Source organism: Aphanomyces invadans (genome assembly GCF_000520115.1).
Source record: "Aphanomyces invadans strain NJM9701 unplaced genomic scaffold supercont1.1, whole genome shotgun sequence".
Classification (NCBI taxonomy): Eukaryota; Oomycota; class Saprolegniomycetes; order Saprolegniales; family Verrucalvaceae; genus Aphanomyces; species Aphanomyces invadans.
In genome coordinates, this window is record NW_008580146.1 from 1212454 (window position 1) to 1232890 (window position 20437).

Genomic DNA, 20437 nt, shown 5'->3' on the forward strand with positions numbered 1-20437 from the left:
TTGTATAGTTCAAAAATGCCCTAATTTTTTATTGCCAGCTTGCAATTTGATAATAAACGGAAGTATTGGAATCGGCGTGGCACACTTTAGCTCGTTCCAAAAAGTGAATCTGAATGTTCTTCTCGTTCGTGTGGAAGTGGATATTTTGAAACCAGGACTTTTCACTGCGATCTACTAGGATCAAACACATTTACTAACGTTAGTATATCACTTCTGCATCGCGCGCCAAGTGCATGCCCACATCAGCAATGCCGAGGTCGGACACATGACTCTGTGCACTACTGCAAGTTTATTGCTCTTGGGGTATTACGGATCGTGCGGCAATTTCGGATGCAATCGTACCCACAGAGTGCGTGAAGAGAATGGAGGATTGAACACTAGCAGTCAGAAATGACACAACACGGAGCGCTTGTTGTATGGGTTTGAATCAACTTGAGCAATGAAAGAGGAAACCAACGTGGTAAGTGTTATCATGGGCTGGCCTGTAAAGTCCCAAGACATGGGAGGGCATGCACAAAACAGACTACTTAATTGATCACGACAGACCAAGGGTGTTCGACACGACCATACTACACGAGCACACAAGCGAGATGAGGCATCGGTCAAACAGATTGCGCAGTTTTTTGTACCTGGATGTCGGTCATTTCGTTCCAGATCCGCTTGGTCAGTTGGCCCGACTTGCCATCGGGGGCATCCAACGGCACATTCACGTCCTACCACCATGATTCAGGTGATGGAGTCCATTTCGTTTGGTTTGGATTGTTGCCAAAGTCGTACTTTTCCGTTGTAGTTGATTAACTGGACGGGCGAAATGACAGCGGCGGTGCCCGAACCAAAGACTTCGAGCAAACGTCCTTCTTGTTGGGCTTTCACAATCGCCGGCATCGTGATGGTGTGTTCTGTGACTTTAAATTCGCCCCAGCCACGCGTCATTTCTAAAATCGACTGGCGCGTCACCCCCGGCAAGATATCCCCGCGGGTCAAAGGAGCAGTGACGAGTTCCTTTTCGCCTTGTTCGTTGATCCAAAACACAAACAAGTTCATCGTGCCAGCCTGGAGTCCAGAAGTCAATAGAAATGGTGACCAAAGAGCAAGGACGTACTTCAGTGACCAAGTGATCTTCGCCAAAGAGCCACAAAATCTACACCAGTGTAGCATCGTCAAGAGCTCCTCCAGTCCTCCTTCACTTAATGTAAACGAGGGAGTTGCGGGCATACTTGCGAGTAACCTTTTTTGGCCGCTTCCATTTGAGGCATGATCGTGGGGCCGTAGTTACTACAGGATTAAAATCATTTCACAGCCGACGAGTATATTACGGAGTTTTGAGATGACATACCCGCCCACTTTGGTATTGCCGGTCCCACCAGGCCAAGCGCGGACGTATTTGTCGTCAGCGAAGAGCTTCACTGGGTTGAATCCCTCTGCAAACACATTGACCGCGTTAGATGGGATTCAATGACAGGGACCGTTGTACCTGGGTAATATGGGCCAACGGGGGACAAGATCACGTAGACCTTGGCTTTGCTGGACGCTCCCACGCCGATGAAGGGCTGAATCATCGCGTTAGACGTGCTGCCTGAGTACGGTGACGCCGTACGTGGGTGCTGACACCAGTCGGTCGGATGTACAACGAGTAGCCGTCGCCTTCGGGGATCCAGGACTTGTCCAAGAGAATCAACTTCCTATTGAGCAGGTGGCATTAGATTGAAAGGACGGGTTGTTTGTGAAATCGTACTTCAAGCATTCGATCAATTCGTCTGAATCAAAGGTCTATGAGAAGTGTGAATGGTCAGTGAATGGGATGCCGTCCGATGGAACATCATACAGGGAGGAAGAGGCGTTCCATGGAGTTGTTCATGCGCTTCATGTTCAAATCCGGTCGGAAGAGGCGAATTTTGCCCTTGCTATCAATGTACGCTTTCATGCCTTCGAAGCACTAATCCACAGCTTGAATTACGAAGGGCTTGTACCGTCGACACACGCAATACCTGGAGCGCATAATGAAGAGAACTCGCGGCAGGGTCGATGGCGAGGGGGCCATACGGGCTGCGACATCATATCCAATCAGATAGGGTACAATTACTATATGCGTCTGTACCGGATGAGAGGCGCACCCCAGCCAGAATTCTTGTCCCAGTCGATTTCTAGCAAGTGGTCCGAGAACGTCGTACCAAAAGTCAGTTTTTCTTTTGGGGTCTTGGCCTACACGCACACACGTGTTCAACTACGGGCCAATCTTGAAATGTAATGTGCAAACCTTGGGGTGTGGCGTTTGATGGATGATTGTCTTGCTCGCCTACACGCCGCGGTGAGAACACGTGCACCTAACATGAACTACGTACATCAAGACCAGCAAGCGCGCTGAACGCCTTGTATCCTTGAGAAAACTGGGTCGCCTTGACAGCTTGGAGTTTGCGGGTCACGAACATGACGGGTTCAACACTCGGTGGAATGGGGCAAGTTTCAAAGTGGCCGTGCATGACAAGAAGTTGGAAAATATCCTGTCACATTCGATATGCACCCGAGAGAGATTATCCATTTTCGGAGGGTTTCCTCGAGACATACCCTTGAGGCTGCGCTTGAAGTTTGCTGGTTGGCCTTGAAGTTGGTTCTGATTGGCCAACCTGTTGAAACTAATCTTGTGGTGCATTTTGAACCGCACCTTGTGGTGCATGTGAACAGGCACGTGGGATGCTGAAACGCTAGTGTGCCATCTGTCGAAGTAGCAGCATTTTCATCGTCATACGCAAACCCATGAAAGGGACTTGACTTTTTTCACACACGTGATCGACTGGTATCGACACAGTTTGAAGTTTACAAAATCATCGGCTTTAGAACGTCTACGATGGACATTTGAAACGTGTGGGATTTCTGGAGCAAATCACAGCCAATCAACTTACGTTTTTCAGACACCAGTCTTATCCGGATTCCGGAAAATCCCACCTATCCTTGACACTACAGCGGCAGCAGTGTGCAGCATGTGCTAGTGGCGCCAGATCGGCAGACAGTAGGACATCTTGAGTCATGGAGGACGAGCGACAACAGGGAGCGTCCTGGTGATGCCTACGTACGGAGCACAAGCTAGGAATTTTAGGGACCGGAATGTCACAGCATGATCTTGAGAACAAATCCGGATATCAAGTCAATTTAACCGGGCACGCCCCGCAAAGATACCTGATCCGTTTAGCCCCGCATCAGATGGACGGCGTGGACTTGAATTCGGCATGGCGAAGTGCCGAATGCGTCACATCGCTGTACGATCGCGTGAGGGAGCTGGAACTCCGCAACGCCGAGCTCGAAGCGGAAGTCATGCAATGGCGAGATCAGAGCCGACAAAATCGTATAACAGACGCCAATACCTCGGTCGACCTGGCCAGAGCGATTCGAGAACGCGACGAGTGGCGCGATCGATTCAAACAACAAGATGATATCTCAAGGCGGTTGCAGAAATGTGTCGATGCGATGAAGGAAGAACACAAGGAACAAGTGGCCAAGTTGCAAGAACGCTGCCAATTTGACCCGCATGGACCCAAGCGCGTGCAAGTGTGCGTCGCGTCCCTCCAGAAAACCCTCGACAGTCGCGTTCAAGAATACGAAAGCATGCAGCAGCGACTACGGGACACACTCGACGCCAACGCTAAAATGGTGAACACGAATGCTGCGTTGGTTGAAGAAAGAACGTCGCTTCTCCAGACAATATCGCTTCAAAATGCGCACCGCATGTTCACGCTGTTCCAACGCCGACAAAAGGACGCCCTCATTGCATCCTGGACAACGTGGTGCTTTAACACGATTCGAAACATCGAACGTCAGAAGCGCGAAGACAGTTTCCAGCGACTAGCAGCACTCGCCAGCCGGTCGAAGAAGCAACTGCTCCAGCGTCAAGCAAGTCGATTCTCCATGCAGCGCGAGAAAGCTAACCGCTTGCGCACGTTTAAAGCATGGGCATGCCATGTCCATGCGATTCGTCAGGTACGCAAGGACATTCAACTCAACTAAGGCGAGTTTCATCCGCCAAGCTAGACGCGACATGTCGCGTTGGAATTGTTCAACGCTTCGCGCCGAAGGAACTTGGTCGATGCATTCGAATTGTGGCGCGAACAAGCTGCTCGAAGAGCTAGTTGCTCCAGAGTTTTGCAGCGACTCGTGCGGAACCACAAGCACCGTCACATACTGCAAGGATATCGTCAATGGGTCCAAGCAACGCGAACTCTCCTCATCGAAACGATTATTCTCAAATGTGACGTGATCGAGGCCGAGAAATCCAACGCTGTGGCCGAGCTTGACCGACTCCAGGCGGAACTGTCGGCTTCACGGGCCACCGAACGCGCATGGGAACAGACCGCACGCGACTTGGAATTACAACAAGCCACTACCGTCGCTCGTCACAGCAACATTGTTTATCAATGGACTGCCAGCCTCGCCATGTGCTACGAACGAATGGTCCACCGTCGCCGCCAAAACATTGTGTTTCAAGCATGGAAGTCGAAGATCCAGATTCGACAAACCCTTCGCAGATTATCTGCGCGGTGGCAAGCGCAGCGAATTCGAGCAGTCGTGGTACAGTGGCGGCATTACCGACACGACCGACCGCGTGCCATGCGCATGACCATGCAGTACATGCGGTGCAGACGCAACGGTCGGTGGCAACGAGATGCATTTGGGGCATGGGCGAGGCTGGCCCATCACATGGCGACCCGTCGACGCAAACTCCACCGATTCCGGCACGTACAGGACTTGGCTTCGCATCAATGCTACTGGAAGCAATGGCGGTCCTATGTGTTGATTCGTACCGAATACAAGAGGCATTTGGGAAATGTACTCGACGCACTGAACAACATGCTACGTCAACACGTGCTTCGACATGCATTGAAATCGTGGCAGTCCAAGGTTGTGGCCATCGTTCAGCGCGACCTGCGGCTCCAGTGGGTCGTGGAAGCCGCCGTGGGTCAGTCGCGGACTCAATTGTTGTGTCACGTCATGGCGCGATGGAAGCGTCATGCCGCCGTGCACAAGAAGCGAAACGTGTGGCTGGCATTCAAGACCCGACAACGGCGAGATCGCTTTCAAGGATGGACTCATGCGGTGTGGAGGGCGTGGTTCGCCCAATGTGCGGTGCAAATTCACCGCCGTTTTAAGTTGGCAGCGGTCGTCATGAGGTGGCAATCGCGGTGGATGCGGCATGGCCTGTGGAGGTGGGCAGCAAACGGTCGCATCGCGTCCTTTCGCGAATCGCACACCCAAACAGTGACCGAACTCAACAAGTCCATCCTGGCGCTACACGAATCGATGAAAAGCGACGCTGAGCAACATCGCTTGGATATCGAGGGGATGGAAGCGACGATGCGAGCCACAGAGGAAGCGTTTCAAAAAAACTTGCTTTGTCAAGGGAACGAGTGGTCGCAACAGCGGGAGCAGCTGGAACGAGATCTTCATCGCATGATGCTGCTCAAGGACGCTTCCGACGAGGCAGCAGCTCAACTAAAATGTCATTTGATCATGTCACAGAGGCGTGGAGAAGCTCTAGAAGGCGCGTTGATGGAAGGCGAAGCACAATGGCTCAGACACGTAGAAGTGCATCGACTGGACCAGCGTCACCGCGATATGCTCGAGGTACATCCACCCACCAGCTCGCACGTTGCCTAGAAAAACGTACGATAGGAAGATGCCCGGTCGGCTTTATGTCGCTTGGAGACGACGATGAGCCGTTGGCGGGCCGCGTGGGACGCGGAGAAGCGTGCGCTTGGAAAGAAACTAGAAGAACTGACCAAGTCGCACGACGAAATCAAGGCCAAAATGGGTGCCAAAGCGCTAGAATGCCTCATGCAGCGCACGACTGTATTCTGTTTCAACCGGTGGAAAGCGTTTGTCGCGACAGCGAGAGAAACAAAGGGAAAAGTGAGTCATATCGTGGCCCTATTGCAGTCCAACAAGACCGCGCTCGTGTTTCACCGATGGAAGCAGCATCACGAGCTGCAGCAAGCGCAGAAGCAGCTGACTGCCAAATGGCACCAAATCCACGCAACGACGCTCGTAAAGTCGGCGTTCAACGCATGGGCAGCAAGTGTTGCAGAGAATCGAAAGCTTTCGTCGATATTGGAGCTCTTCGGCTTGACGTCGGCACGCAAAACGTACGAATCGGTGTGGCGGCAGTGGTGCCACAGGACTTGCCGCCGACGGGACGGCAAACGGCTGTGGACTCGGGCGTTGGATCATATAACGAAACAAGTGTAAGTCGAAGTAGTTCACATTCGGTTGCTCAACTCAACGCTTTGACTTGAACGTTGGACTGGCGCAGGTACAAAGTTGGTATGCAGCAGTGGAAGGCAGTGGCGGACGCGATTTCGCTTGCAAAACGCGCGCAGTTTAAGATCCAAGCACTCGATCACGCGACCAACGCTGTCCAGCGCAAGTGGAATAACATCGTATGCCGACAAGTGATCGTGTGGTGGCGGGAAAATGCGCATGCAAATCGCCGCGAGCGCGACCTGCTCAAGCGCTGTGCCTTGCGTCTGCAGCATTTTGCTGTCGGTCGCGTGTTTGAAGCGTGGCGAGAAAATGCATGGCTGCAGCGACGGGATCGAGATGCCCGAGATATCGTGCTGGCTCTGTGTCTTCGTCACGTTCTGAGCTCGACGTGGGCGCGGTGGCGGCAATTCCGCCTTGCCAGCGCCGCCGTGGAACGTCGGCAGCTCGAGGAAGCGCATCGCATCACGCAACAAGCCCTGCAGGACGCAAAATCCACGATCGAGTCCCTCACGAGTCAATTCCAATCGACGAAAGCGCATGCATCGTCATTGCAAGACACAACAAAACAGCTCAAGATGCAGTTGCAAGCGTCCAAGTGCATGCAGTTCTTTCAGTCGACTGTCCGCTCCGCGTTCTTCGAATGGAAGCGAGTGGCGAAATTACTCCAACAAACCAAAGGCAGGGTGCTCGTGATTGTGCGGCGCATGCAGCGGATGCACCACGCACTCGTGCTTGACAAGTGGAAAGCATTTGTCACGACGCGACACGTAAAAGCACATCGAGCGGCCGCAGCGCAAGCGCTGCATCGAAAATTCATCCAGCTGCACACACTACATGCGTGGATGGCGGGCATTCGCCGCAGAATAGAGTTGAGACAAAAGTGCCAATGGATCGCGCACATGATGGCCAACACATCGATTCGCTGTGTATGGAACGAGTGGCGCCGGTTCCAACAGCATCAACGGCACGCGTGTAACGCGCTGGTAGCTATCACGACAGCTTTGGAAGTCAGTGAGATGCGACGGCTGTGGCAGCGATGGTGCGACCACCACAAAGCATTCATATTCCACGACGAAGCCCAGCGCAAGAAGGCGCAACAGTTGCTCGAGTTCCTCAGTGCTCGGGCATCGACGTCGCTGCGGTGGTACCTTGATGGATGGAAGCAATTTCTGAAGCGCCGGCGTAAGAAAGGAACCCACGACGTGCTGTGCAAGCGATGGATCTGCCAGAACGTGTGGAGACGGTGGCACCACGCGATCCACCAAGACCGTCAGCTGCTCCGAGTACTGCATCAGTATGAGCGACGAATCTTGCGGAAGGGTTGGGTGCAGTGGCAGCTTGGGCTCGTCAAGTTGGAAATTGCCTGGACCAAGCACACGATGGAAATGGAGCGCATCCAGCAGCATGAGCAGTGGGAAATCGAGAGAGCTCAGCTTACCAGTACGTCCGTCGAACTGGAAAAACAAGTGCAGCAGCACCAGTCGACGATTATCGCCAAGGACATGACACTGGAAGTGTTCCAAACTAACATTGCAACAATGGAAGCGATGCATCGAGAGAGCGAAGCCTGTCGATCTCTCTATGAAGACAAATTCACGACGGCACTGCACAAGTTGTTTGAAACGATGAGCCTGCAACGGATCGTCCGATGCGTCTGGGTCGCATGGACCAAGCTACGGCACGGACGAAGGCTACGGCGGACGCGAGCCATCGAATGGCTACGGTCGAAACAAGTGGCCATGATGGAGCTTGTCGTTTCCACGTGGAAAGCTCGCCTTGTGCCTCATCGGCGCCGACTGCGACTGCAGCTGAAGTTTAGACGTCGCCGGGTCGAAGGTGCAGTGGAACGTTGGAGGTTGCGCACTCTGTCCCGATTACAGCTCAAGGTGGGTCGTGAAGCCATCATTCTCTCCATACTAAACGCACAGTCTGCAGGCTGCTATGCGCACTGTCGTGCTCAACTTGACACGGCGGCGAAGTCAGCGGCTAACGCTGGCGTGGCGTCAATGGCAGATGCACACCATGGTCGCAATCGAGCGAGCCAAACAACTCTCTCTAGAGGAGACGTATCGCCGCGAATCTGCCCAAGAAAAAACGATGTTGGCCTCCACCCAAGTAACGTTGACATTTTGTGCGTTTTTGTCGGGATGAAATTCGGGTAGAAATGTGCCGCCGACATGCGATCCAAGTGGGGCATGTCGACGATTGTATGGCGCTTGCGCTGTGCTCACATCCAGAAAATGGCGTGGGGGTTGCAAAAGTGGAAGCACGTCGCCGTTCAACTCGCTTGGCGCGCCAAGCTCCAGTACACCGCCAATCAATTAGATGCCGCGCATCAGCTGCTGCTCGACGAACAAACGGCGGTGCTGGCCCAACGCGAAGACATCGTGGTGCCTCTTCGGTCCACGTGGCTCGCTCTAAATCAAACGAAAACACTGGAGCAGCTCTTTGACGCCGTCGCGTCCACTTGCTTCCCAGACACGAGCGGTACGACTGTGACCTGGAAAGCGAATCGGGTAGCTTCACTGTTGGCTATTCAGGCCTTTTGCTCCTGATCGACCCTCTCAAGCAAGAGCTGTGGTCCATGGTGAGCCGACAAGTGGTCATTGCCCCTGCCCACTTGGGCATTGCTGGCTATGTCGTGGGCTCTGGAGCAGCATTTCGATCTGCCATGGTGGCTCAGGACAAACGATTCCACCCCCTCGTGGACCAGGTACGTCCTTTAAACACTCCATCTTCCACTCACGAGCAAGGACATGTGCTGCCTTCCAAAGCATGTCGTAAACCCTCTCGTAACGGGGACCAAGTCGTCGTCCGTGGTGGACCAAATTCAGATGGTGTGCGTGCCAATCTTCAGCGACGACGGTGCGCGTATGCCTCAACCAGTTGATGGCTAAACCACTGCCTCGTAGGGGCTGTGTGGGGCGTCGTGCAGATGGCATACCTTGCGCACGCGACGGATCTCTTCATTGTGTGTCATGCATGCGCAACTGCAGGTAGTGAAGCGCCTTCATCATGCGACCATTGACAGCGCTGCCCCCATGTGTAGTGGAAGCCGTGCTCCACGACATTCTCAAGAGTTCGAAGGACCCGATCGCAGCGCGATGTCCGACCAAGTTGATCAAGCTGTACAAACAGCACAAACAGTGGCGCAAGTATTACTTGGACGTGGAAATTCGGCTCCGCCACACAAGTGACTTGTACAAACAACTGCAGGTCACGCACGTGCAGCGCCAGCACGATTTTGAACAGGTACCCTGTGTCATGTTAACGTGTGCCTAACCTCCCGCGGTCACTCCTTATAGCTGCTAAGCACCGAACGCGATGCGGCGGAAGCCACGATGGTTCAGTTGCAAGCGCGACTGTCCGAGAAAGAGAAAGCGCTGCGAGTGCAGATCGAGTCGTTGGAGCACCAAATGGGTGTGGACAAGTGCGAGTGGAGAGCAAAGGAAGATGAACTGCGACAAGTGATTTGGACGCTTCAGAACCAGCACCAGCTCGCGCGGGCTCGCGACATGATCTCTTCGGCCCGGCATGTCGCTGTCGATACACCTTGCCGCCATGCCACGGACCCGACAACGCACGTCCTTGTAGCCGAGATGCAATCGCTTCAGAATCAACTGACGCAGGCCGAAACGGACGCGCTCTTTCTGTCCAAGGCAATTCGGGTGGCCATGAAGTATCAAGGCAAGCTACCGGAAGTGATGGTTGTGGAAATCAAGCGCATTGGACGGCGTCTCTCCGACAAGAAGACATCGCCAGGTGAATGACAACGTATGCAGTATGTGGATCGACGTTATCGTCTGTGATGGAGTTGTCGGAGTTGTTTCGTGTCCGCGAGGCGCTGTTGGCTTGCTTGCGTCGGCGCCAAAAAACTACGCTCTCCTGGTTTGCAGTGGGAGATAGCCGATGTATTGAGTCCTTTCGCCGACTTCTTTGTCTTCGCAGTCTTCTTCTTGACGCGGCGGGTCGTGGCCACAGCGGGAATCGGCGGCGGCAGCGGGTGGATCTGTCCTTTGACTGGAGATGGAATATCCACTGCCGTGATCGAGTTGTACCGGGACCACGCGCCGGGCGTCGGCGACACGGCTACGTTGTTGACAGCATCGTCGAGTTGGTTGTCGTTGTGGATGGACAGCCCAGACTTGGAAGTAGCCTGGGCTTTGAGATCATGGATGATCTTCTTCTGCCGATGCCGAATCGTTTCGGACAAGTCTAGCGATTGCTGGAGCGATGCGCAGTGTGCTTTGAGCTGCTGGAATGACGTTTGGAGCGCCGAATACTCGCGCAGCTTGGTTGCGTGGCACTCGACCGTCTTACGCAACTAATCGAGGCACGTTTCAGCAAGGCGTGATGATGGCGTCATGTGTGAACGTACCTGGTCCAAATCAAAGCGAAGTTGGTCATTCGCGACGTTTGCAGCATGCAAATCACTCTGGAGTCGAATTAGGTTGCCCATCCGGCTGCCTGGAATCGTGGACTTGGACGTAGTAGAGTGTTTCTGTGGAGTTTGCTTCGTTTTGGACGTGATGGTTAGCGACCGGGCCTTCGTAAGCTTGCCGGAGGGATGAGATGCGCTGCCTTCTTCATCCTGCAGCCAACGAACATGACAATCCACGGATGAAATGTGTGAGGAAGTGCGTACTGTGAATGAGACATCCTTCAGTCGACTCGACAGTTTGGACACCGCTGCATGCTATGCGAAATGGGAATGAGTTCCTTTACGAAGGAGCCGACGAGAGGGGTGTATAACGTCGTACGTGAACAGCTGAGTCATCCTTGGCTCGAGTAGACAACTTGGACACCAGACGCGACACGTCCCCTTGCAACTCTACGAGTCGTTTCTCAAGAGCATGTCGATCAATCTTTCCCTGCGCCGGTTTATTGAGACTCATTTCCAGGAGCTGTTCGCTCACGCTGGCATATCGTGGCACGTCCACTCTCTGCTGCGACGCCATCGCGGCCGATCTTTTTTCCCGTGCACCTCTTCGCTATTTTAAACGCAATTCCGGATAACGAAGCTTTGACGACGGAAAATTTCTCACATGCTTGAGGTGTCGGCACCTCGGCTGCACGACCCCGTGTCACGAGGCGAAATGGCTTGGCATTCAAGAGCGACATGCCGTGGGCTCATGGCGATGGCTCTTGGTATGGCATGCACACGCGGAAGTGGAATGCGCCCTTATTGTTTGATTGAGCTCGTGTCTGGCGAAACGCCAGGTCGGCTATAATTACCTCGCTGGTAACCAGCGCCGGCGCCCTGCCACCGCAGCCGTCACGACTCCGATATGGAGCCTCTGTCTGAACAGAGCGATGCCGTCACTCGGCTGTATGAGATCCTTACACGGGCCAACTTGTCTGTGGCATTCACCAAGAAAGTCCTGGTGCGGCCACCGTTTCCATTTCTACACAAAGTGTGCACCGAAGCACTCGGTCGCAGTGGCATCTTCAGCCATGAGCAACTTACTCTCGGCAATCTTACCACACGGGAGCAAAAGGTACTTCCAGCCGCCTCTTCACGTCATCCGTTCATTATGTATGCAGGCGGGATTTCTCGTGCGGGCGCTGGCTTTCGTTGCATTTACATTGCGCGCCATTCAAGCGGACTGTGTGTCCATACTCTTGTTCGTCAGCCCCGTGCAGGTTGGACATCGTTCGCCACCGCTTGGTCACTGCTCACTTGCTTCACCGCAGGTTCTCGCGGGCTTCGAGGTCGATCGCACGCACGAATTTCTCCGGCAGTTGGTCCTCGTGCATCAATTGAGCGACATGGACGGTATAAAGGCCTCGGCCGCAGCAGAGGTCCAGCTCAAGGGGGAAAATCACTTGTACACGATGGCGATCAAGTTTCGGCGGGGACTGACAAAAGCTCAAGCGGCAGTTCGCCTCTTCCTCCGCAACAGAGCCATGACCACGACCGACGGCAACAACAACGACCCCACTCCACCTGTTCCAGGCACCAAGTTCCTCAAGGTATTTGAAGGGTTCGGGACGTTTGAAGGCGTCGTACGCAGCGCCACCGACGGCGTGTACGTTGTGTACTATGCCCAGGACGGCGACGAAGAGGAATTGGGTAGGTCGATCGAACTGTCTGAATGCAGCGCTACGTCCATGACCGGTTTCGCTGTAATGTAGACGAACAGGAAATGCTCGAAGTGTTGCGGCAGAGCCGACAGCTTGAGGCCGCATCCAGTGTGGTGGCACCACCCCAAGTTGAGTCGTCGGCTGACCCAAGCCCACCAAACACTCGTACAGTCGAGTTCGTGCCAGTCAATCTATTTGGCGACCTCGAGCGTGAACTCCCCTCTCGGCAACAACAAGGTTCGCACTCGTGATCCGTGGAAGTTGTATGAATTTTGCTGACGTGTTTGTTTTAGAGGTGACTCGGAATACGCCTTCAGTGTCGCCTTCACGTAACGCTGCCGCCGCAACTGCATCAAAGCAGCTGGCTGCATTGATGCAGTGCGATGGACTGGTGTCCCAAGGCAGTCCAAGTCAACCGGGCGAGGTACTTCTTGGAGACAAAAGCGACCTTTTCAGAATAGCACTTCCCAAGCCAGCGACCGCCAACGCTTCAAACAATGACGGGACGTCCCCTCAACCGAACGTTGGCGAGCCCCTGTGGCGAAAAAAGTTGCTGGCTCTGGTGCACCCAAATGGAGTGGCAGCCATTCCCAATCCCACCACCCTGTACCCCCCATCTACAATCTCCAAGTAAATGACTAACATGCTCACGTAGGCAACATGCGAGCAGCAACCCCATGGTCCTAACGCCGCCGACGCTGCCGAAAATTGCTGTTCCTGGTGGTCTTTCCAAATGGTCCAAACGGCTCAAGCAACCAACGGACAATGCCTTCCGTGACAACATCAATGTGATCAAACCGAAGGCCACACGAACGACCAACCAGCACGCCAGTCCTCCCAAGGCCAAAGACTCAAATTCAAGCAAGTCATTCGCACCGGCCAAGCCGCCGCCCCAGTCGGATGATTCGCTGTTTGAGACGTCGTACCAGCTCTCGAACGACCGCGCCCACCAAACTGTCGTGCTGCGCGCAATTGTGAAGCGCATCGACAAGTACCTTCGTCGGAAGCGCATGCGCGTGATCGACCTGTTTCGGTACTGCGATTTTGACCATTGCGGGTATATCACGCCTGGGGGGATGGAAGAAGTGCTGCGGCAAATGGACATTCGCCTTCCACCTGCCGAGGTTCGACTGTGCAACAGAATGGGTGGCTGTGACAGGGTTGACGTAGATGGAGATGTTCATGATGCACTTGGACACCAACAAGAATGGCGTGATCGACGTTGACGAATTCGAGAGCCTCGTGCGGGTGCATCGACGCACCGATGCTCGTCGGGACCAGCTGCGGCAAGAACTGCCGCATGTCCTCAAGCTCGACCCCGTGTCGGCATCTCCTGCTCCCTCGCACTCGTCGTCCATCGTTCCGTCGTCACTGCTAGCCCTCAAAGATCAAGTGTTACATGCCGCGCATGCCCTCGATCCAGATGCAACTGGCACCGTGGCAGCCGCACCCCTTGCAAAAGCAATCGGTAACCTGACTGTATTTTTTCAACTCGCATGTTCACGTTGGGGTGGGTGATCGGCAGGGGGCCTCACCGTGCCAAAAATTCCGTCTGATGTCGTCGAGTCGTTTGTCGCCATGTGTCGACCCCTCCACGGCCTCGTAGTGGTCGCGGACATCGAGCGCGTGCTTGCAGGACCGATCGGCAAAGGCGGCAAGAAGGGCAATCGATTCCTAGACCACACGTGGCTCGGCCAATTCGACGCCCAGATGGAAAAGGTGCGGGGCCTCGGGAGCTAGCTCTAGCTACATCCGTCCGCCGACTCGACCGTGCTGTCTAGCCTCTATTTATGCACCCCACAAATGGACAGCCGCGCAAGTAGTCGCATCCAGTCGATCGATACACAAACGAGAGGGTAGATTGGATCGGAATTGTTACACTAACTATTGTGCAGCCGCGGGCGGAACTTGGGTCGGTGCTCTTTGCAAAACGACCGGAGGTTGCCCGCATCGTTCATGTACATGTCATACACGCCAAACGTTTGGCGCCCGCAGAGCGCGTGGAAGTGCACGTCGCACCCGTTGCGGCAGCACTTGATCTTGCTGCCCGACGTGCGTTCGCACAGGGCGCACGGCGCGGCCTTGGTCGCGTCCTCCATCGCATCCATCGTCGACTGCACGTTCTTGAGCCCCTTCATGCGCTCGATGTCTTCAAACTCGACGCCGCGGGACCAGAGCGCACACACAACGTGGACCCATTGTTTGTCGACTGTTTCTTTGAACGCTGTCTCCTTGACCTCCAACGGGCACATGATGCACTTCTACACAGCCAGCGATGGATGTCCAACATGCCGACGATACACGGTGGAAAACGTACCTGCGGCACCGTCTCGGCGGCCATGTGGGCGTCACAGAGGTCACAGTACCACGGGAGGTCGCCTTCGGGTACCTTGACGATGCCATAACAAAACTGCACCCCCGTGAGCCGCGACAAGTAACCACGTGCCAGGGCCATGTTTCGTACCTTGTGGACCGAACACTTGCATTTTTCGCACTGCACGATCGGGTCGTCATCAAATCCTTGATCGCTGTAGCACACGCGACACCATAGCTCGTCGACCGGCACGCCGTCGATCGTTTCGAGCGGCTTGGGCATGACTGGCCGACGGGAAAGTTCCTTTGCTGGCTGTTTCTTCTTGGACGAGTCCTTGTGGCGTGAGTTATGTGGCTTTTCATCGTAGTCGTCCTCGTCCGAGAAGAGCGCGTCCTCGTCCGACGCGTGGTCTGCCTCCTCCACGTCCACATGGACATGGCGGTTCACTTCCTTCTTGTCACTGTGCACGCGGACAACGCGGTATCCGTTGCCTTCGGCCGCAATCGTCACAACAATCGCACTCGACTGATCGGCGACTCGGAGTTTGTGGCCCGACGACGTCTTCTGTTTCTTCTTGGATTTCTTCGAGCCGCCACCGCCACCACTTCCTCCACCCACGCCGTCGCCGTCCATCTCCGAGTCGTCCAAGAACGGGTGGTACATGAGTTCGCTCTCGACTTCCTGGTTTCTTCGGCGCTTCGGTCGCTCAATCACTTCGAGCCAGTCGCTTGCAATCGTTTTCACGTTGACTTGCTTGTTGACTGGCCCCCGCACTTTCAATTCGATCAAAATGGACAAAATCTGCTCGGCTTCCGGGTTCTTTTCGCCCTTTTGCCGATTCTTGACGAGTTGGCGAGCCAGCTCCCGCAACGACGTCAGGAACGCCTTTATCTCGGGCAGCGACGCTTGCAAGAGCGATCCATTCTCAACCTGCGTCGTGAGCAGCTGAATTGTCTTGGGTCCGAGCACCTTGTCCCAAAATTGGGCATCCTCAAAGTCAATTGTCGCGTCCGACGTCTCGGCCGTAAACGTGGCCTTCGAAAACGACAGCGCGTTGCCGGTCGCCTCTTCCTTGTTCCCAGTCGGGTCGTAGCGAATCGTTCGACTGGAGCTCAAGAGCTGGTCAATGTCAAGCTCGTTGATCTTGGCATTTTCCGGGTCTTCCTCGTCCGAGTTCATGATCGCGTACGCGCCGTACCGGATCATCATCTCAACCTTGTCCTTGTCCAGCGACATCAGCGACATCATGTTGCTGTCGTCGCTCCCGTCAAAGTCCTTTCGGACGCCGCCCGTTTCGAACACGGCATGGTGCATTCCGAGCTTTTTGCTTGCAATTTCAAACATCTGTGCTTCATACGTTTTCTTCGTGACGAGTCTACACACCACGCCGTCATCAAGCACTACCGCCACGACTCAACGAACGCACCGGAAGATGCGCACCGCTTGGGTTTGCCCAATGCGATGGCAACGCGCGATTGCTTGCAAATCGTTCTGCGGGTTCCAGTCGCTATCGAAGAGCACGACGATCGACGCGGCAATCAAGTTGATCCCGACTCCCCCCGCCCGTGTACTCAGCAAGAAAACAAACGTGTCCTGGCCATTCAATTTAGTCCACCGCGATGTTTGACCACGGACGAGTGATTTTGTCGTACCGATTTGGGGTCGTTGAAGCGGTCGATGGCGGCTTGACGGGCGTTGCCGAGCAGCGACCCATCGAGGCGTTCAAACGAATAATGGCGCGCGTGAAACAGGTCTTCCAAGATGTCGAGCATGATCTTAAACTGGGAAAATACAAGAACCTTCTTCCCTTCGGCTTTGAACTTGGACAGCATCTTTTCCAGGAGCACGAGCTTGCCACTTGCTTGAATCAACACACGACTTCGGTCGGCTTCGTGGTAAATGTTTGCAAGCTCCTTTTGTTCGACGCCGCGAATGAGAAACGGATGGTTGCAGCACTTGCGCAGTTCCATTTCCACGTTCATCAGATTCGCGACAGCGACGTTGCTGCCTTGGTTCAAAAACGATCGGTTCCGCTCGAAAATGGCGCTACAAACATAAATCCGTTTGCAAAAACCGACCGCAATCGAGACACTTACCGATAGTACTTTTTTTGCATCGTGGTTAATTCCACGTCGATGATGGTTTCTTCTTTGGGTGGGATGCTCTTCTCGACATCCTCCTTCACACGTCGCAGCATGAATGGCCGCAGTTGCTCGTGCAAACTCGCCACTTGCTCCGCGCTGCTTAGGTCGCCATACTGGTTATAAAACTCCTGCTGCGACGGAAACTTCTCTGGTTCGATAAAGTTGAGCAAGCACCAGAGCTCAAACACGCCGTTCTGGAGCGGTGTGCCCGTCATGAGTAAGCACGAGTCCCAGTTGAATGTCCGTAGTGACGCGAGGAGCTTCGCGTCTCGGTTCTTGAGCTTGTGCGCTTCGTCGATCACAATGTACCGCCATCGAATCTCTTGCAGCAGTTCTGCGTCCGCCATTAGCGTTTGGTACGACGTCACAAGCACGTTGAACTACACACTTCTCGTCACGATCGACGAGCCCTCGATGGAAACGATATTACTTTGTACACGTTGTTTCGCTTGTAGTACTCCGGCTGGTTCTTGTAGTAAAACTCGTGCTGTCGGATGAACGCGCGAGTGTCGGCGCCGCCCTCGGAATCATGGTACACGACGCAGTTCATCGACGTCCATCCCTCGATTTCGCGCTTCCAATTGCCGAGGGTGGCCAACGGGGCGACAACCAGGAACGGACCGCGGATGTGTTCGTGTTGTCGCAAGTGCTCGAGAATCGCCGTGGCCTGCACGGTCTTCCCAAGGCCTGTTGGCAATCATGAGCACCACTCGGCACGACCCCGTACAAGACACGTACCCATTTCGTCGGCTAAGATGCAGTTGCGGCGATTGTACCAGCAAAAGACCATCCAGTTGAGTCCTTCCAACTGATACGACCGCAGCGTGTTGTTTTCATTGTACATCGGGGACTCGGGGTATTTGGCCCATTGAGACGCCTACGCACGACATCAGGTGTACACACCAACGCGACCCCTTACGTGTGGCCGAATATCTTCAAACATGGCGCGCGGGGCGTTTTCCAACAGAGGTGGGTGGTTGTATCGTTGATATGTGGCAATCTTGCGGTCATCCGAGATGTTTTCGGCCCACTCCCACGAGCACTCGGCGTAGCTGAGGTCACGCCACTTGATCAAGTACTTGATGCCGCGCCTGAATTCGCGCGTTTCGTGGTTCACAATCTCTTCGACGGGCGCCATGTCCAGGATGCGGTCGACCTCAACATAGGCAGGAGAAAAGTAATGGGTCGTTTCTTCGGACCGGTCGCTCGGGTTCATCCGGGCGACTTCGACGTCGCGCGCGTTCTTTTGCATGTATCGCCGCATGCGCATGACCGCGCCTTTGCCGTACCCCTCAATGTCGGCTGTCGATAGCCACGTCACGTGCAGATACGAAAAGTGCTTCCACTTCATCAAAAACTCCATCGACATGTCTGGCTCGACGAATCGAACGGCAATGATCTTGTCCATCTGGGGCCCCTGGTCCTCCTTTTCCTGCTGCTGCGATGTCTCCCTCGGCATTTCTTCTTCGTCCAAATCAATGTCTGCTACTTCGCTGTACCGCTTCTTCTCCTTGCCTTGGTTGCGACTCGACCGCCGCACGTTCTCCTAGAGCAAATTTGGTGTCAGCCATGTTTTCCGAGTGCAGGATGTGAACTCTTTCGCACCGGTTCCGGCTTGTTATCGGCAACTTCATTGGTGTCATCGTCGTCGTCTTCCTTGAAGTCGCCCTCGTCATCGTCATCCGACAATGCGCCACGACCTCGGCCACGATTTCGACCTGCCCGACTGCGGCCTCCGCTAAACTTCATGCGTTTGTTTTTGGGCGCTGTGTCGTTAAACGTCTTCTTTCGGGACCGTTCCTTGGGACCAGTATTGAATTCAAGCTCGCCACCGGCACCGCGGACGGCAACGCGGAGCAGGTCAGTCGGGATCCCGCTGCCGCTCGTACTAAACTTGAACACCATGATTTGTGCCCGCAGCTGTTCCTTTTGCTCGACGGTGAACATGGCGTGGAGAATCGGTCCGCGAGGGCGCGGCGGCTGCGGCTTCATGTGCTGTTGTTGCTGCTGCTGCATGCGGTGGTGTTGTTGTTGCATCATATGTTGCTGTTGCTGCATTTGCATCATGTGATGGTGCTGCTGCTGCTGCTGGTGCGGATTCAAGTGCTGGGGCATCGGGTGACTGTTCTGGTGCCGCGTCGCTGGGTGCATGTACTTCATCGCTTGCTGGCCGTACGTTTGGAGCAAGTATGCATTGTATGCCTGCGCCGCCAAGTACTCGGTCGCGAACTCGCCGAGACGTTGCAACTGCTGGTCGCCTTGGTGGGTCTTGACTTCGGCGGCCCATTGATTTGGACCGAGGTATCGCACGCCCATGAAGATTTCGTTGATCTGGTAAACCTTGCCGGACGAACCTGTTCCCGTCAGCGACGGGATGACTGGAGCCGTGAGCGGTTGAAACATGGGGGCTTGTTGCTGCTGCTGTGGTTGCGGCGACCTGCGGAACCGAAGCTTGGCGGGCAGGTCGCTCTTTAAATGCGGTACGACCTTCTTGAAGTCGTCCGAGCTGTTGAGCATTATGCCGTCTACGCACACGAGATCATCCCCGACTTGGATCATGCCGCAAGCCTCAGCTGGACCGATGACGCCTGGCAAAGGTTGACGGAATCCGAGCACGGAAACGCTGCCCATTTTAATCCCCATATTCATGCACAGCCCATGTTCACCTTTTTGGAGCACCACTTCAAACTCGTACGTGGAGGGAAATCCACTTGCTGCGGAAGGAAGGCGCGATGGAATCGGGGTGGGCTGGACCGCGGATGTCGGCGCTTGGACTGGCGCAGACATGATGTTGTTGAGCTTCATGGGATCCTGGGCACCGTACGTTTGGGGCATTGGCGACGCGTATCCCTGCTGAGGTTGTTGCATGTGGTGGTGCTGTTGCGGCACGTTGTGATGCTGTTGGGGGTGGTGCTGGTACATGTGGGGAATCATGTGATCCGCGCCACCGCTGAGAGCCATGGGACTTCGCAGTGCAAGCCCACCGCCGCCTTGTTGGTGGTGTTGAATATTGTGCTGCTGCCCCATACCACCACCATGGTTGTTCATGACCATACCCATCGACATGGGGTTGTTGTTCGTGGCGTATGGCATGGGCATGTGCTGCATCTGCGGAAACTGCGTTTGGATGTGGAGGTTTTGACCCATCCCTGGCATCTGCTGCGATTGCTGCATCGATGAAGCCGCCGCCGCGTGGGGGTTACTCAAGTCCAAACTCTGCATCGACGGCAGTGCAGTCTCGGATGGAGTATTCCAGTTGAACGCAGACGGGCGCAGGTTGATCGAGTTCGGCTCCATGATGGGATCCTGACTGGGAAACGAGCTCATGATGTTGTTGGACGCAGGTATCGCGTTGTAACTATTCTGGCGCCCGCCATGGTCGAAAGCCTGGCCCGACGGCTGCTGCTGCTGCTGAGGGTCCATCGATCGGTGCACACGAGCGTTGCCGCTGGTCACCGCGCTTCGGCCAAGAAATTTAATTCTTTGGTCCGGTCGCAGCCAAAATTTAAAATCATTGTCGGCAAAATTTTTTCAACCCCATAAAATTGATTGTATTTCCGAGTAATTTTATTGGTGTAGTAGCTAGACCGGTCCAATTCAACGGTCCAATTCCAACAACACCTGGCAGTTTATTTAATTAATTCTC

The 20437-nt window shown here is 54.6% G+C and overlaps 6 protein-coding genes across 6 annotated transcripts; 3 read left to right on the plus strand and 3 right to left on the minus strand.

Moving 5' to 3' along the window:
* Window positions 1-391: 391 nt before the first annotated feature.
* H310_00355 (branched-chain amino acid aminotransferase) lies at window positions 392-2473 on the minus strand. Its single transcript, XM_008863116.1, has 14 exons — window positions 2343-2473; window positions 2258-2296; window positions 2099-2202; window positions 1989-2046; window positions 1826-1936; window positions 1736-1770; window positions 1598-1682; window positions 1475-1550; window positions 1337-1421; window positions 1218-1275; window positions 1103-1141; window positions 778-1053; window positions 630-713; window positions 392-569 (listed from the first exon to the last, which is right to left on the minus strand). Exons 1-14 carry the CDS (start codon window positions 2427-2429, stop codon window positions 528-530), a joined length of 1179 nt encoding a protein of 392 aa, XP_008861338.1. The 5' UTR covers window positions 2430-2473; the 3' UTR covers window positions 392-527.
* Window positions 2474-3178: 705 nt separating this feature from the next.
* Window positions 3179-8989, plus strand: H310_00356 (hypothetical protein). Its single transcript, XM_008863117.1, has 6 exons — window positions 3179-3972; window positions 4024-5613; window positions 5662-6230; window positions 6299-8135; window positions 8185-8736; window positions 8790-8989. The coding sequence occupies exons 1-5, from the start codon at window positions 3199-3201 to the stop codon at window positions 8398-8400; spliced, it is 4986 nt and encodes a 1661-aa protein (XP_008861339.1). The 5' UTR covers window positions 3179-3198; the 3' UTR covers window positions 8401-8736; window positions 8790-8989.
* Window positions 8990-10045: 1056 nt separating this feature from the next.
* Window positions 10046-11207, minus strand: H310_00357 (hypothetical protein; the record flags this gene model as incomplete). Its single annotated transcript, XM_008863118.1, has 4 exons — window positions 10046-10573; window positions 10628-10840; window positions 10895-10945; window positions 11010-11207. The coding sequence occupies 4 exons, from the start codon at window positions 11205-11207 to the stop codon at window positions 10046-10048; spliced, it is 990 nt and encodes a 329-aa protein (XP_008861340.1).
* A 330-nt stretch (window positions 11208-11537) lies between these two features.
* Window positions 11538-12967, plus strand: H310_00358 (hypothetical protein; the record flags this gene model as incomplete). The annotated part of the gene is made up of 5 exons (XM_008863119.1): window positions 11538-11747; window positions 11794-11892; window positions 11944-12322; window positions 12385-12570; window positions 12627-12967. 5 exons carry the CDS (start codon window positions 11538-11540, stop codon window positions 12965-12967), a joined length of 1215 nt encoding a protein of 404 aa, XP_008861341.1.
* A 43-nt stretch (window positions 12968-13010) lies between these two features.
* Window positions 13011-14073, plus strand: H310_00359 (hypothetical protein; the record flags this gene model as incomplete). Its single annotated transcript, XM_008863120.1, has 3 exons — window positions 13011-13457; window positions 13504-13801; window positions 13859-14073. The coding sequence occupies 3 exons, from the start codon at window positions 13011-13013 to the stop codon at window positions 14071-14073; spliced, it is 960 nt and encodes a 319-aa protein (XP_008861342.1).
* A 140-nt stretch (window positions 14074-14213) lies between these two features.
* Window positions 14214-20214, minus strand: H310_00360 (hypothetical protein; the record flags this gene model as incomplete). Its single annotated transcript, XM_008863121.1, has 10 exons — window positions 14214-14594; window positions 14651-14743; window positions 14798-16022; window positions 16074-16240; window positions 16300-16693; window positions 16744-17171; window positions 17222-17478; window positions 17530-17668; window positions 17711-18334; window positions 18397-20214. The coding sequence occupies 10 exons, from the start codon at window positions 20212-20214 to the stop codon at window positions 14214-14216; spliced, it is 5526 nt and encodes a 1841-aa protein (XP_008861343.1).
* Window positions 20215-20437: the final 223 nt, after the last annotated feature.